The sequence below is a fragment of the Dermacentor albipictus genome, chromosome 5, assembly GCF_038994185.2.
Source record: "Dermacentor albipictus isolate Rhodes 1998 colony chromosome 5, USDA_Dalb.pri_finalv2, whole genome shotgun sequence".
In the NCBI taxonomy this organism is placed as follows: domain Eukaryota; kingdom Metazoa; phylum Arthropoda; class Arachnida; order Ixodida; family Ixodidae; genus Dermacentor; species Dermacentor albipictus.
The window spans coordinates 25702043-25719511 of record NC_091825.1 but is presented as its reverse complement, the minus strand read 5'-3'; the positions used below and the strand labels follow the sequence as shown (position 1 = coordinate 25719511).

Sequence of the window (17469 nt, the reverse complement as noted above, 5' to 3'; positions counted from 1 at the left end):
CAGATTCGAATGCGCCTCATGGAGGAGGAGCACAGAGACAACATCCAAAAAAAGAAATGAACACAAGCTCCAAATAGAAATATTGCAAGTTCAAAAACAAGTTGAGCTTGCAAAACTGAATGCAGATAATGAAGGAATGCAGAGTCATTGAAATTTGGTCAAAGCTTTTATTGTGAAACAGGCCATAGAATATGAAACAATATAGTGCTGTTTTTTCTTCATGTGCATTTGTGGAAATGCTAAAACAGCTATCGAAGCTGCGGAACGGCAATTACTACCCGAACATATAGCATATGAAATAGAGATTTGTAGCATGCACTTGGCTACATTCCACCCTGAGGCTGTATGTCTGGTCAGTAAGTGAGTTTTTAGCACATAATGTCTCTTTACATTTCATGCGTGTCTGTAGTGCCATACAAATGCGACACAACACATAGAACAACACTAAACACATTACCCAGCTATTCAGTAAGGGTGTGCGAGTATTCTAAACATTTGAATATTTGAAAACGTCAACTGCGCCCAAATAAACAAAATTGGAGCAAAAGCATGGTAAGTTTTCACCCCTAGGGCATAGTATAAACATAGCATGAGAACTCGCGTAGTAGAACAGTCTACGCCGCTTCGGTAGCCATACATTACAGCCTATGCAGAAACCATTCGCACACTCTTACGAGTTCTGTGCATGCCAAGAAATTCCTTGTCTGGTCCTAATGCTCCATTTGTGCGTTTAATAAACAACGCTTCGTAATGTGCTATGTAATGACAGAAACTTCGTAACTATACTGGGATGTGAAAATTGTTTTATAATAATTGTGTTAATGCCTGTTCATTATTCCAAAACCATTCGATTCGATTCTGGACGATTCGCATTCGATTCGGTCTCAAAATTCACTGTTCGCACACCCCTATTATTCAGAAACACTGAGGTGGATTTTAAACAACAATCTTTAGGAGAAACTTCTCTGGATAAGAAGTTGCCGTGCACGCATGCCAGGTATGTTGTCCCCCACACTATTAACAGGTGGCAGGTGCTCTTGGCAAGCATTTCTTCCTGTACGTCTGCATCGGCTGGTGGGAACATGGAGACCAAGTGGCTCGGGTTCTCTTCGTAGGAGGGCCACGTTGTGCAGGGCCGCGCAAGCTGTTATTATGCGAGCTGAATTACGCGGCTTGTGCTGCAGCTTCATGTCTAAGCAGAGGAAGCGCCTTTTCCCCACTCCAAAGGCCCTTTCTATGGAATCGCGGGTCTTGATGTGCGCCTTGTTGTGCCTGATAGAATGACAATATAATGCAATTAGTCAGTTTTCGAATATGCACTGTACATTATATTGTGCCAAAGCTTTTCTTCTGTGTAGTTAGCACAGATCTACATTGCATGCCTACAAACACATTCTATTTCCTGCAAACTATGCACCACATTGCTATAGTCACATTCGTTCTGCCCAGCCATATTTCATTAGCGACCATTATATTGAATGGAGCTGTAACAATCTGGCGCTATATAGGCGACGCCACCTGTCTGCTCTTGGTGCAGCAGCGGATAACAGAGAAACATGTTGCTTATGCGCTACAGCTACTAACTGTAACACACTTTAGGTGTATTCCATAGCCTTACAAAAAACATAGTTGTTATTATGGACAGAGGTACTGCCTATCATATACACCCCTGAAAAGATTAGGTATTACTTGCCTGCCTGCTGTTGAGTTGACTGGACCTGGCTCAGCAAGGGGCGTCATCAGGACAGGAGAGCAGGCATAGCCCATGTCCTCAAGCAGCAGACCAGGCACATGGTGCTGTTGGTACATGACACGTACTCGAGTATCGTCGAATATGCGACTGTCAGAGGCAGACCCCGGCCAGCTCGCTAAAACTTTGAAAAACTGCAGAAATTGTCAGGCAAATGCCTGCAAAAAAACTAGAGTATGAGTGCAGGAACAGCGTGTTGTCGTTGCAACAGCTGTAACTACACTTTATCTCCCAGCAAGAGGGAAGATAAGAATCTGAAAACAACTGAAGGCTATCTCACAGAAATTTTCAACTAACTAAAAATTTCATGTGGCTCATAATTCTACGCCCTGTTTTTGCCACGGCACATGTAAATACGGAATTTGTTGCAAAAGCTTGTAGGGGTCACAATGGACAGAAGTGTGATAGCCCATTCCTTACGTTGTCAAATAAAAATGTGTGCACGCGCACATCAGTTGCTTCGTGATCAGCAAGCGAAGCTCGTCTTTGCCGCACATTTACGCTACGTAAGTAAATGGCCTGAAAGCGCTACAGTTGAAATCACACACTCGACTAAAAAGCGGTACTCGTACTGTCTCTCTGTGAATTATAGTGTGCGAATGAATATCACGTTCGTGACATCATTACTTAAAACAGCATGCGAGAATTGTAATATGACGATTAGGACTTTTACCGCTGGTTTTACGTTTCTGCAAAAACTAATCGCTTACGATCCCTACCCATTGTGAAAAAGGGTTCACCTAAATGTTAACAGAAAACGGTCCTTTGCGCGTTGCGGTAAACGTCTGCGTCATCGCCTCCGGGACTCTTGACGCGTACATGTGTGCCGTCGATGCAGCCCGTCACCCCGGGAGAAGTGGGTGATCTGGTAGAAATCTCGCATTACACCTGACAATTGTGAGGCATCCGGGAAGCGGACAATTGCTCGGTACAGGTGCGTTGCAAGAAGGCACGTCACTCTTTTCACCGTGTGACACACCGTGGGCTGGGACACATTGACCAAGTCTCCGCTCACGATTTGAAAGGTTCTGGCGCCGTCAAATCTCAGTGCCACAAGCAGCTGCAGCATGGATTTCAGCGGAAGTCCTCGGTTGTCGCCGCACGCTTCAAGTGGCTGGGAGGCGAGCAGCTCACGAACTGTTTGCTTCGTGAAGCGATAGCGTGTATTGAACTCATCGTCGTCGTATACCTCCATCGGGTTCGATATGCCGCGCATCCATGGCCGTGGCACCGTTTGCATGTAAAATGTATCACCGAAAAAGACATCACATGCTCTACACGCAAATTCGTACGCGCTAGTTCTTCTGGCGACGTAGCTCCTATGAGCCGCCATGGCCCCTCAACCTCTCAGAGCCCACTTCAAGGTAGCGCTGGCCCTGTCTTGAAGCGTTCGTGTACTTGATCAAGTGAAGTACGCCGCGAGGAGGCGCTTCAAGTCGAGGGAGGCTTATGATGCTCGTGGGCGCTGACTTGAGGCGGCCGCAAGTCAAGTTCGGGTCAAGAAGCATTTCTGAATACGTGGGTAAGTCTGCGGTTTGGCAATACTTTACTGGCCCTCCCCCTGCTCTGTAGGTCTCCGGTGTTTTCGATATCAGAATCATGCACATTTTTTTTTTTTTTTGGCTGTGGCACCATACGACAATGAATGAACCCATATCAACGATTCTACAATCCGTAGCTCTTAACGTAACAAACCACTGCAGCGTCAAGGTCATGCGACATATAAGAAAATAATTTTCACGACAGGGTGATACTGCGTAGGCTTGTCCATGCTACTGCTTTCTTTCCTTTTTATGCGTCAGGCATAAACGTTTTCACATGTGTGCTAATCACGGTGCCTGCGCGACAGTACAGCTCTTTTTAATAAACTTGCACATCTACATTCTTGTGTTTGTGCCGCGTAATGTAACGTCCTATTTTTCCTAGGATGATTTTATTGAAAGTTCACAGACACACCACTACCAATCTGACCAAGACATGCACAAATGCACTACAAAGCAAAATGCAGAATAATGCGTAACCACGCATCTAACCATACTAGAGACGTTATCTTTTATTAGAAATGCATGTGAATGCACGTATGATTAGCATAACCCCATACTATCACGAAATTAGCTATTGGTGCATTTGTTCCGCTTACCATTGTGCCTCTGAAGCAATAGAGACCAAAAGCTTTTTGTTGTAACAATGTTTACCGTGCTTTTCATTACTTGAAGTTGCAATCATCTACGTACAAATGTAACAGCGAACATTGGCAACTAATACTCAGTACACAGTTGGTCACTGCTGAGCCAGTTAGTTTATCATATTGTATGGGTGTGCGTAATAGGCTCGGAAAAAAAAACAATGTTGACAGGACAATGTGTCTGTGCTGTCCACATCATTTTCTTACGCACCTATTTCGCTAAAGAATACTACGTTCAGTATTGTCACCATTTTCATAACAGAGATGGCATTTCAGATGCAAATAGTTACAAATTCACTTGATACAAATTATGTTGTTCCATACTAACTGATAAAATATTTTGGGAGCAGCGAAGTCAACTGACGGCTTTAATCAGCTTCATTTAATCAGATGACTTACGTCATTATTTCTGTAACCATCGTCATTTGAGCACAGCCAATAAATGGAAGAAATTTGAAAAAGACATTTCTCACTCGCATAACAGTGCGCAAAATAAAAAGAAAGCTGTCCAAGAATTATATCGCAAATGGCAGCGTTGTGGATTCATAATCTTGAAAAAGTGGCATTGTAGTCAGGCAAGGCGAACTTTCTGTCGACGTAATTGTTGCATCCGTGATCGCTTACGAACGACACCCGTTGGTTCTGCAGCGTCTGTCACATTGAATATATATTCGTGACAGTAGAGCCAGTTTTGAGCGAATATAAAATTTTAAAAGTCGTACTTTTTATTTTTCCCGCGGTCATTAAACAGAATAAGCTAGCTAATTGGAATGTAAGTACGGAAACACGGTTCTAAACGCACGTGTTTCGTGAAGAGGACTAGAAACTTTCAGAAAGGAAGATCATTACGATATGGCAGTCAGGTTAGTAACGAACTGTACAAATCAATGAACACGAAATCAGAAAAGCAGCGAATGTGAAATAAAGGGGAAAACATAAAACAGAAACATGATAGATATAACGATCCATTTCTGACCTGTTAGGCATTTTGCGATGCATAAATGCGAATACCGCGGAATAACGATTGGTAGATGCAACCTTGTGGTTCCGGTAAGGATCAGGAGACAGAATAGGGTTAGACGAAGCTGTCTCTGCCTAACAAAAAGTTACCGTATCCCGAATGGCACCTGCAATTGTCCGAAGCTATCAAAGGCAGCTTCCCAGCCCCAGCAAAGGCGCCGGCTTGCAGTCGAACGCCGCAGCGAAGTGGCTGACGCGAAGCATGAAGGGCCGCCGGGAAAGGGTCGCTTCTTTGTCGGCGTGGTCACGCGCTAGGCAGGCGTGCCTCAGGACAAAAAGCATGAAGAACACCTGGCTGGCCGACAGCTTCCAGTCGTCGTCCGCCCTGGCGTGCCACTGAGGCCAGGACACGGCGCGCACGGCTGATCGCACCGAGAGCAGCGGATAGGAGAGCCGGCCTTCCAACTCGGTCCTGACGTAACGCTGCAGACAGGACGTGTGCGCGTCCAGCCGATGCAGGAGGGGCACCGACCATTCCCGGCGTGAGAACACGGCGTCCCAGAGACTGTCCGCGAGCGAGACGCCCAGCGAGGCCGCGTTGACCACGGTCTGGCTTCCCTTGTCGACGCTCAGCATCGGGTACACCCGCGGGGAGACCACCACGTGGCCGCCGACGCGCGCAGTGAAGCGGTTCAGTGTGTGCAACCGGCGCAGGCCCCCCAGTCCTCGTGCCGAGTCCAGAACACTGACCTGACGGGGAAGGCGACGACGAGGAAGCACATTGAAATGCCTTGTGCGAAACACAACTGACGATTCCCATTTAGCTGATCTCCAGGTGAACTGCGAAATGCGCCGGCGCAGAAGTTTGCGTACCTCGTGTAATCCCCATATTCGCGAAAGCAACAACGCGGGAAGGTGTAATTCGTACATGTTTTGGAAGCAAATTCGTTGAAAGGTGGTTTCATACAGAAAGGGAGGAAGAAAGCACAAGAAAAGTAGATAGACGGCAGTAACTTCGACACACAAGACTGCATTAACTGTACGGATAACGGAATTTTCTATGACTGAGTCACAATTCTTTCGGCAATACGAGCAAGCGGCCCTATAACGTAAAACTATTTTAATGCGTTTTTATTCCAATCTCCTGACTTGAACTTTACGTAGCCATCGATGGAAGCATCGGGCCTTGACCCGCAGGGCTGTCTGAAAAGTCCAATCAAACGCTCTCCTCGTTCATAGGACACCTTTGTTCGCTTTCAAAACGAATAACATTGCCTACACTGAGCGGTTTATCTTATCTAATTGGCTGACAAGAGGCGAGGAGCACGGTCAAGTGAGCAGGATGTCGATGGGGCTGTGCCAGCGCAGTGAAACTAGATTACTATTATACATTTCAGCGAAAAGAATCGTTTCTTTATGCGGACTGATCCGTTAATATTATTGTCACGAAGGTATCATAAACATAAACGTGCTACCAGGGTTGTTTTACCATGTTGCCTCCTTTATGCGTGAACCAATGAAGCTTCGTAGACTACATAAAGTAAGGTGGTAGCTTAGGCTGAAGTATGCCCCATACGTTAAGAAGATAGCGATCTATAACCACGATGCTTGCTCTGCGACGTAAAATGCTTTAAAGAATGATTCACTTGTTACGATTTCACATGACAACTTTTGAGAAATTTGGTCCACAGATAAAGCAAATAATAGCGTTAGCAATGCCGCATTAAGCCGTAACTTACCTTCACCAAAACACCAGTTCACTAAGTTTTTTTCACTGAATTAAAGGTCGTTGACGTGCCTTACAGCGGACGGAATGGCGCCGCCATCAGTCTTTATGAAGTCGAAGGGAGGCAGTCAAGTGCTCGATGGCAGCAGTCGCTTCCTCGTACCGAGGCGGTACACTAAATTGAGAAGCGCGTCTCAGTTGTTTTGACAACGCTATTCACAAGGAGCACTTGGGATTACTTCAAAAAGATGACGACTATCTAGTGCATCGATGCATGAAGTTAAACAGTGTCCATAAACAATGCGTGTTCCTAAATTAGTCACGTATTCAAATGGAAGTGGCAAAAGTTCTCTTTGCGCGAGCAGTGCAACGCTCAAAATTTCGTAATTACCAAGGACTGCGGCATTGCTTCACAGATGCAAGTTTCCAACTACTGTTAAGACATAGGGATGATCCTGCACGTAATTCTGCTTCCTCAATATTTACGCAATGACACTGCCGATATAATGCAGAGAAAGGCACAGGCTCACGGTGCTGCAGGAAAAAATGTCAAGGCAATAAGTAGATCAACATGTAGATCAGATCAATAAGTAGATCAGCCCTTGTAACACGAATGCGCTAATTGTTGCCTACCTCAGCTAATTTGAGACATATTGCAGTCATTCTCGCATCCAAAAGCTGTTGCATTATTTCTTGATTACCGCTAAAGGATTGAAACTGATTAACGGCCATCTTTACTGTAATTATTTTACGCATGTTGCCAAACGTTCCGTTTGATATCATTGTTCCAGTTATATCTTTGGTTTTCGTAGAGCTCCGTATTCACGCTAAGGTATACGGGTCGTTATAGATGGAGAAAACAATAGGTTTAACGCCTTGGTTAGAAGGATGGCAACTATCTCGCATCTGTGAATATAAACGATGCTGTGTATAAATGACCCGTTACCATTTACGGGCGGCGCCAAATTGCGCCTACAGTCATTCCAACAGCTGAACTGCACGAAAGGTTAGGCAATGTTTTAGGAAACGAGACGTTTTGTGTCGTCAGTTGTAATCTTTATATGCACTGTGGGAAAACCCACGTCAAAGACGGCACGCAAAGGGCTCGACACGCCACAGACCGGCACACAAATGGCACAGAACAACAGGGCTGTACTGGGCACTTTGTGTGCCCACCTTCGCATTACTTTCTTCATTGTGAAGGCGCACGAATTCATACACAATTGTCAATCTCTCTGCAGCACCAAAGCCCCGTTCTCATAACATGTGCATTCCTCTTACATATTCAGCAAGTGACCACTAACCGTGGCGGGCGCATCACTGTTAAGAAATTTTACAGAAAGATTCATTTCGTATTTTTTAATGTCCAGTAAGACATTTATTTCTTTTATAAAAATGTTTTGTTAAATACCTGTCGCATTACGGAATTTTTTCTTGCGGAGAGAACAATAATGGCGACTGGAGTTTCACTGTAAGTCCCGAGCACAGCTAGCCAAAGAAAACATCGCACAATCTTAGGATTCGAAAGCTTGCCGTGAAGATTCATGTGATTTCAAACCTAAAAAGGCTGTTTTAGCTTTTAAGCATCATCTGGTGACCCGCATGAATTACTTTGACGGTTGCGACAGCAGACACGCACCAACCTTTGTTGAGCATCGTTCCATTAGTGAAACAAAAAAAATATTCTACTGAATGACAACTGCACAAGAAATGTAAAGGACAGCATATACTTCGATAAAGAACAAAGACAGCGAATAAAACTTTAAATCATTCACTACCTAGCTGTTACACTTTTGTTTCCGGTTCCTTCTTGCTTTGTGTAAATATAACATGGCTATGAAGCAGATTTTTGTGCAGCATTACCTTCTGTAGTGTTGCACACACTTTAATTCCACTGATATGCTCATTTTCTAAATGTCATTCTTCCCGCTTTAGAAGTACGTATATTGAGCTTGCTAAAATCAGTATGAAGGCCGACAGGTGAAAGCACAACGTGTGAGAAAAATTGGTTGAATCTGGCTACATTACCTCAGACATGCTCGCTGACATTTGAATAGGTAGACCAATCGTTGTTGAACGCAGCTTTATCTCTCATCGCCATCATCGACTCTCCATGAAGTCATTCAACCACCAACTTAAATCTAACACGCCAGCGGATACAAGGCCGCCTTCGACAAAATTATGTCTACCTATCGAAGCGTCAGTGAGATTGTCGGGGGCAATTTAACCTGGTTCATCCAATCCTTGACGACCTATTAGCATTTATATCTTGATCATGTAAAACTGTATTTATTTATTCATTTTACACTCAGGGTTTACACATTAGAGAGGGGAGGGGCATATTAAAGACGAAAATCGGAAAAAAGTACAGTTGATACAATAACAATAAGGAGCAGGAACAATCGACAAATTAATACAAAAAATGCACAGTTGCAAATACCAAAAAGCAGACTAATTTCAAGATCTAAAAATAAGCAAAAACAGGCAAAACAGAACAAACTGAATACAAATAATTAGGCATTGCTAAGCATGTTATTCAAAAAACACTTAATGCCTGATGTACGGGTAATAGACGAAGCTGCTTCTGGCAGCTGATTCCATTCCGAGGTGGTCCGAGGAAAAAATGAATGTCAATGGGTCACATTTCTACAACGAGGAACGTCAACATTTTGGAGGTGGTCTATTCTAGCTTAAATGAAAGGAGGCATTTTAATGAGCTGTTTACAAAGATGATTGTTGCCATTTTAAACTTTATGAAAAAGACCGACCCAGGCTATATTACACCATATGGTAAGTTCGGGAAGGTTAAGAAGTGACTTCATCAGGGTAACACTGGCTGTGCGGTCATAATTGGATAAGATGAAGCGAATGGAACGATTCTGCACTCTGTCAAGTTCGTTTATCAGTGATGTACCACCGCGATCCCAGATAGATGGTGCGTATTCAAGTGGCGGACGGATGTGAGTGGTGTAGAGAAGCTTTTTAAGTGATCGAGGTGTCCTATAGAAATTTCTTCAAAAGTACCCAAATGAACGGTTAACTTCGGCGATGATGAACCTTACATGATACTTCCATGATAGCTTACTACACATATGAACACCGAGGTATTTGTGGGATGAAAAAGACTCAAGAGATGCATTAGCAAGATTTTACTGTGGACATGCTAATGGGGTGCGAGATACGTGCATCGATTTGCATATTGAAATGTTTAATTCCTTGTTCCACGTTTGACACCAAGCAAGTATGTCATTTATATTGGTCTCGAGTAAGGTGACATCTTCTTCGTTATCGCATCATCATCATCAGCAGCCTGGTTGCGCCCACTGCAGGGAAAAGGCCTTTCACATACTTCTCCAAGCAACCCGGTCATATACTAAATGTGGCCACGTTGTCCCGGCAAACTTCTTAATCTCATCCGCCCACCTAACTTTCTGATGCCCCCTGCTGCACTTCCCTTCGTTGCACCAGTCCGTAACCCTTAATGACCATCGGTTATCTTCCCTTCAGATTACATGTCCTGCCCATGCCCATTTCTTTTTCTTGATTTCAACTAAGATGTCATTAACTGGCGTTTGTTCCCACACCCTATCTCCTCTTTTCTTTTCCCTTAATGTTATACCCATCATTCGTCTTTCCATAGCTCGTTGCATCGTCCTCAATTTAAGTAGAACCCTTTTCGTAAGAATCCAGGTTTCTGCCCCGTACGTGAGTACTGGTAAGACACAGCTGTTATACACTTTTCTCTTGAGGGATAATGGCAACCTGCTGTTCATGATCTGAGAATGCCTGCCAAACGCACCCCAGCCCATTGGTATTCTTCTGATTATTTCCGTCTCGTGATCCGGATCCACCGTCACTTGTGCCCTAAGTAGATGTATTCCCTTACCACTTCCAATGCCTCGCTACCTATTGCAAGTTGCTTTTCTCTTTCGAGACTGTTAAACATTACTTTAGTTTTCTGCAGATTAATTTTTAGACCCATTCTTCTGCTTTGCCTCTCCAGGTCAGTGAGCATACATTGCAATTGGTCCCCTGAGTTACTAAGCAAGGCAATATCATCAGCGAATCGCAAGTTACTAAGGTATTCTCCATTACCTTTTATGCCCAATTCTTCCCAATCCAGGTCTCTGAATACCTCCTGTAAGCACGCTGTGAATAGCATTGAGGAGATCGTATCTCCCTGCCTGACACCTTTCCTTATATGATTTTGTTGCTTTGTTTATGGAGGACTGCGGTGGCTGTGGAGCCGCTATGGATATCTCAGTATTTTTACATACGGCTCGTCTACACCCTGATTCCGTAATTCCTCCATGACTGCTGAGGTTTCGGCAGAATCAAACGCTTTCTCGTAGTCAATGAAAGCGATATGTAAGGGTTGGTTATATTCCGCACATTTCTCTATCACCTGATTGATAGTGTGAATATGGTCTATGGCGTAGCCTTTACGGTATCCTGCCTGGTCCTTTGCTTGACAGAAGTCTAAGGTGTTCCTTATTCTATTTGCGATTACCTTAGTAAAGACTTTGTAGGCAACGGAGAGTAAGCTGGTCGGCCTATAATTTTTCAAGTCTTTATCGTCCCCTTTCTTATAGATCAGAATTATGTTACCATTCTTCCAAGACTCCGGTACTCTCGAGGTCATGAGGCATTGCGTATACAGGGTGGCCAGTTTTTCTAGAACAATGTGCCCACCATCCTTCAACAAATCTGCTGTTACTTTATCCTCCCCAGCTGCCTTCCCCCTTTGCATATCTGCCAAGGCTTTCTTTACTTCGTCCGACGTTACTTGTGGCATTTCGAATGCCTCTAGACTATTTTCTCTTCCATCATCGTCGTGGATGCCACTGGTACTGTATAAATCTCTACAGAACTCCTCAGCCACTTAAACTATCCCATCCACATTATTAATGATATTGCCAGCTTTGTCTCTTAACCCATACATCTGATTCCTGCCTATTCCTAGTTTCTTCTTCACTGCTTTTAGGCTTCCTCCGTTCCTGAGAGCATGTTCAATTCTATCCATATTATACTTCCTTATTTCAGCTGTCTGACGCTTGATTAACATGGAAAGTTCTGCCAGTTCTATTCTAGCTGTATTGTTAGAGGCTTTCATACATTGGCGTTTCTTGATCAGCTCTTTCGTCTCCTGCGACAGCTTACTGGCATCCTGTCTAACGGAGTTACCACCGACTTCTATCGCACACTCGTTAATGATGCCCATAAGATGGTCGTTCATATCCTCAACACTAAGGTTCTCTTCTTGAGTTAAAGCCGAGTACCTGTTCTGCAGCTTGATCCAGAATTCCTCTGTTTTCCCTCATAGCGCTAACTCATTGATCGGCTTCTTATGTACAAGTTTCTTCCGTTCCCTCCTCAAGTCTAGGCTAATTCGAGTTCTTACCATCCTATGGTCACTGCAGCGCACTTTGCGAGCACGTCCACATCTTTTATGATGCCAGGGTTAGCGCAGAATATAAAGTCTATTTAATTTCTAGTCTCGCCATTCGGCCTCCTCCACGTCCACATTCGGCAATCCCGCTTGCGGAAGAAGGTATTCATTATACGTATATTATTCTGTTCTCAAAAACTCTACTAATAACTCTCCCCTGCTATTCCTAGAGCATATGCCATATTTCCCCACTGACTTGTCTCCAGCCTGCTTCTTGCCTACCCTGGAATTGAAGTCACCCATCAGTATAGTGTATTTTGTTTTGACTTTACACATGGCCGATTCCACGTATTCATAGAGGCTTTCGACTTTCAGGTCATCATGACTGGATGTAGGGGTGTAGCCCTGTACGACCTTCAATTTGTTCCTCTTATTGAACTGTGTTTCGCGAGAAAAATTCTTGTGGAAGCCATGTTGTGAGGGTGTAAAGAAATTGGTCCGTCTCAAGAAAATAATAAGTTATGTGAATATAATATGTTCAAAAACATTACGTGGAACAGATGTGAGTGAAATTGGACGGAAATGTGATGGATTGTGTATAGCCCAGACTTGTGAACTGGAACAATCTTCCCAACCAGCCAGTCTTCCGGAAGGTTATTATGCTGAAGTGACTGTGAAAAAATGCATGCCAGAATGACAGAACTGTATTCGACAGTGTTTCTCGAGAATTTCGTAATGATGCTGTCAACGCCTCATGATGATGAATTTTTAAGTTTCTTAAGGACGGCGCGAATACCCTCAGAAGTAACAATAATGGCGTCCATGGGCAAGTAATGAGGTAATGTCAAGGTATGTTATTCATTGGTACCTACTGAAAGAGAAAAAGCTTTTATAACTGTTTCATTTAGGACAGACGCGCATTCTATGTCACGTACGAGTTGTCCTTCCGTCGTTTGCGAAGTTATTGCGCTGCGTTCCTTACCATGCATGACACTTCAAAATTGTGTAGAAATATTTTTAGCATAGCTGGAAGGGTGTGATTAAAGAAGAAAAATGTAGCTCCTTTCATTTAAGATAAGTAGGTTGTTTTACAGATGTATAGGCTGACCAACGTTTATCAGACCGAGATTTTAGAGCAGTGCGATGAGCCTTTTCTTACGGTTTGAAAGACGGTTTATGTATGTGTTGTGCCAATAGGCGCTCATATTCGAAAAAACTTACTTGCTAAGAATGTATTTAAAAGTTACTTCGGAAATTTTTGTTTTGGATAACTACTAGTTGCTTTGCACAGATCGTCTAAGGTAATCGAACAAGAACACATCTACGAAGGAGCATAATTCGTTGTTAATCTATCCGAAATCAGCTTTTTTATAATCGCGTATTCTTTTAATATGTTCACGCGCACGTGAGAATGGCGATGAAATCTATGCTTGAATAATTTCATGACCACTGATCACGGGCGTATTAGACACACAAGATACAATTTCCGGCGATGATGTGAAAACCAGGTCAAGAATTGAAGATGTATTATTTGTAACGCGTGCAGGAAACTGAACCAGCTGTGTCATACCAAAATGAGAACAAATGGGAAGGAATTGGTCCGCTTCACCCGAGTTAGGCGACGAATATCATTGTGAATTTAACCATACAATGTTAGAAACGTTGAAATCACTTTACAGAATGACCGGCGCTCCAGGAAACATGATGTTCATGTGATTACGGCAATCGTGAAGGTCGTCTCAAAAATTGGAACACCCAGAAGGCGGGCGATAGCATACACCAGGGACAATTTAAAAAAAAAAGCCAAGTTCAAGCAACATCTTGTTGCCTCCAAAATAGACTTTAGAACAGGTCGGCTTTCAATTTCCATGTTTATAGCAAGAACACCACCACCATATCGACTAGGCTTATCCCAGCGAAATATTGTGTTTTGCAGAGCAAAACAGCTCTTCGTTTAGTATTTTATCAGAAAGCCAGGTTTCGGTTAACGCGACGATATGAGTGTTAGAACCGTTAATCACTGCACACACTTCATCTTTCTGAGACAGAAGGCTGCGAACGCTAGTAGAAAGCAGGATCAGGTCGCTAATGGCGGAAATGCCGCCACGCCTGGCATTCTTGTATTTCTTCCCGAGGAAGCAAATGCGCCAGCAGAACGAAGTTGCCACGGAGAGGAGTTAGCGGCATTAGTTGCACGTCAGGATGGTCCTGTTTCACATACTTCGTCAGCACTGCAGTTATAGGCGTAGCATTTTTCATTAGCGATTAATTTGTTATACCGCAGCTTGAAAGGGCAGTTAAGTTCCTTGGCATAATTGGTTAGTTTTTCTCTAACATGACGAGTGTTGACCAAAAAATCCTCCCGCATGACCACCCTCCTTCCTTTGAGCACGTGACGCTTGAAGAAAACATTTTCTTTTCTTTTGCAGGCAGAAAACTTTACTATAATTGGTCGAACTATGCTAGCGGAAAATTTGTTACCGCCGGATAAGGTTAGCACGAAAGACTGGTGGATTAATCTTAAAACATTTTCTTCAGCCTGCTGTGCCGTTTCAGAAGCATTGTCAGCGATTCCAAAAAATACTAGGTTTTCCCTCCGAGAGCGATCTTCTGCTTTATCAAGACGCGCGCATTTTCTGAGCGCCTAGGTTTGCATTTGCTCAGTTAGTTGACACGTTCGCACTTTACATTATCCAATTTAGATGTCCGCTTTTCGACAGTTTCTAGGCGCGTAACTATGGTCGAAATATTTTTAGTGAGCGATTGCTGCTGACCCTTAAGCTCTAGGATATCACTTTACATCGTCATCTGTGCAGCTTCAATGCGAATGGAGCGTTCAGGCATGTCTTTCGTCAATTTGGGCATCTCAGTAAGCTGATCATCCTTGGCACCCGGATTCCGCTCAACATCACCGCATATTAACAGCAACAATTCACACAATGGCAGTAATAAGGCTTCTGGGCATGGGAGCAGAACGATACAACGGTTGTCCGACCGAAGGGTGACATAGGGTAGTTTGCTTAAGTACCTGCAAAACGTAGGAGAGCGATGCTTCGATGCCCACTACCTGCGGCATGCGCGCAAGACGGTTTTTATAAACGGTTTATAAATGGTAATGCCTAGAATGAGCATTACTATGCCAGACTCCATTACGGGCTTAGAGCAAGTGATTAAAAACAATGCCTAACGTAAACAACACAATGTCACTGCCTCATGTGGAATTGGAGGCATTTAAAATGATTAACTAAGTAATGAAGCAAGTTGAATGTGATTCTAAACAAACAAGATTTCGGCCAAAATGCGATATAAGTTTCCTGTTTAAAAATCGTACAAGAATACATGCTACTAACAGAGTAAATGGACTCGCCTTAGGTATTTCGCAAGGGAAGTAAACGTGGTCTAGTCATAGCGAGAAGCGGTTTTTTTTTTCACATTGCCAAGTGTGGAACTGTAAACTCGTATTGCATTTTCATACTTGCATATTTCTGCACTGATTAAAATTTCTTTTTCCCTCTCAGTCTGTCACAATATCGCTTGACAAACATTAAGATTTTTATTTTTTCAGGGACTGATCAGATACCTTAATATTTTACTCCCGCCAATATTGCTTTTCCTATGTTTGTTACCATCATCCGGAGCAAACCAATCACATATTTATTGGAGACAGCGTGAAAGACCACTTGCCTTGAACAAGAAACTGCGAATGGTGAATTTGTTCTGGAGATAGCTGTCCGTCAGGTTAGGCAGGATGCTCGTGTAAGGGCGAGCGATGTCATTCGGCAGGAGAAGGCGCACGCTCCGCACAAGTTCGCGTATGCTGCCCGAGTCTGTGTAGTTGGCGAACAGTTCGCTGGCTTCAGAAGCCACGGCAGCAGTCATAGTGTCGAATGTCATGCGAACCGAGGTGTCCAGGTTTGCGCTGGTGAGTACCGTCGCCGACGAGATGTCCCACAGTGCCTGCGGCTGCCGCGCCATCCGGTCGCATAACTTGCCGCACAAACTCATATCATCGGTGCGTTCCGCAAGAGTGAACTCTTCGGAGAACACGGCCATGGCGATTGTTATGGCGAAGTAGGCCTCGAATGCTTCGCTCCGTGTCTGGCCATCCTCGAGCACGTGAAAGACGTTGCGTGCGTTTTGCGGGTCTTGTACCTCCAGGTGCCACGAGTCACAGCAGTCGCCGAGCACTTCCCTCCAAGAGCTGAGGTCGTGCTCGGGAAAAAGCTGCTGGAGCAAGCTCGCGTCACCTGTGTGGACGATGTCGTCGAAGACTTGCAGCGCGTCCTGAAGGCGGAAGTTGGCGCGCAGGATGTCGTCCCGCAAGTCGCTCTGAGAGGACTGGTGTTCTTCGCGAGACGTGCCTTGCCGGAGGTGCGTTGAGAGAAAGGCGACCATGCGGTTCTCCACGACTACGGCGTCTGCGGAAGCCATCAGTCGAGGCGCGTAGGCACCGCTGATTCGCACACTGTGTCGGTCGACGCCGGAGCCTTCGTGCGCGGGCCTGAACGAAAATGACACGGCGAACACCGTGGGCAGGTTGTAGCGCAGGTGGAGCAGGCCCAGCACCTGCAGCAGTCGCGTTTCGAAAAGAGTGGGTGTTCTTCTGCGTAGCTCGGCAGCATGCTCAATTAGTTGACTCACACCGAGTAAGGATGAGTCTGATAGTGAGTAAGGTAGTCTGATTAGCTCGGTCGAGCGAAGTCCGACTGGGCGCTGGGCTAAGTGCAATGTTCATATTATTGGGATCAAGCATGAGTCACAGAAAATAGGAGTCCCTGACTACTATTCATTGATGTGACACAAGTGCGTCTCAACTGTCGTTGGAATCGTAGCGCCAAATCGCGAATATGCGGTTAAAGTAATTACGACTATTAAATCAGATTTGGGAGATGTAAGGTACGAGGACATACAGTAGGCGAATTCGTGTAAAATAGATTTGAGGAAATGTCAGAGTTACACTTACGCGTAAAGCTTCAAAATGTATTGCGCCGTAATTGTCATCTATGTGCGCTCATCGCATCAATTGCACACTATTTGCGTCATGAAGTGTTTGTCTCTGAAAAAAAAAATAACGAGTTATACAACAAAAAAACCAGAAAACTCAGATATTCAGTGATTCTCTGATTCCTTTACCTAATGGCAGTCGAAAGGCTCCTAGCAGGTTTACACGTAGTTAGCGAAGAGAGCCTTTTGGTCTACAAAGAGCATGGGCATGACGAGGGGATTCAGCGAGAGAAGACTGACCAGTCCAGTGACGACTGGCGTTCTTTTGGAGATAGCGCATGCTTCCTGCCGTAAGCCTGGTAAGCCCAGCTCCTCACTACGCGGGTGTTGCACCAGCTATACAAGCGCCACCGATGACTTCTAGCTGAGCGGGCACTTTCGAAAGTACGCTCGGCATGGGGTAGCAGACGATAGCACTTTGCAGCAACGATGGCTGCCGCGAATTCCCCTTTGTT

At 44.5% G+C, this 17469-nt stretch overlaps 1 protein-coding gene and 1 pseudogene across 1 annotated transcript in view; both read right to left on the bottom strand.

Annotated features, from left to right (window-relative positions):
* Window positions 1–950: 950 nt before the first annotated feature.
* Window positions 951–3099, bottom strand: LOC139060262 (putative nuclease HARBI1; annotated as a pseudogene).
* A 1272-nt stretch (window positions 3100–4371) lies between these two features.
* The window catches only part of LOC135898286 (uncharacterized), a 33616-nt gene continuing 20518 nt past the window's right edge, over window positions 4372–17469 (bottom strand). The window contains exons 3-4 of the mRNA XM_065427156.1: window positions 15695–16576; window positions 4372–5645 (exon numbers count right to left, since the gene is read on the bottom strand). Of these exons, the coding sequence (XP_065283228.1) occupies window positions 5082–5645; window positions 15695–16576 (1446 nt within the window). The 3' untranslated portion in view covers window positions 4372–5081. The remainder of the gene's footprint in view (window positions 5646–15694; window positions 16577–17469) is intronic.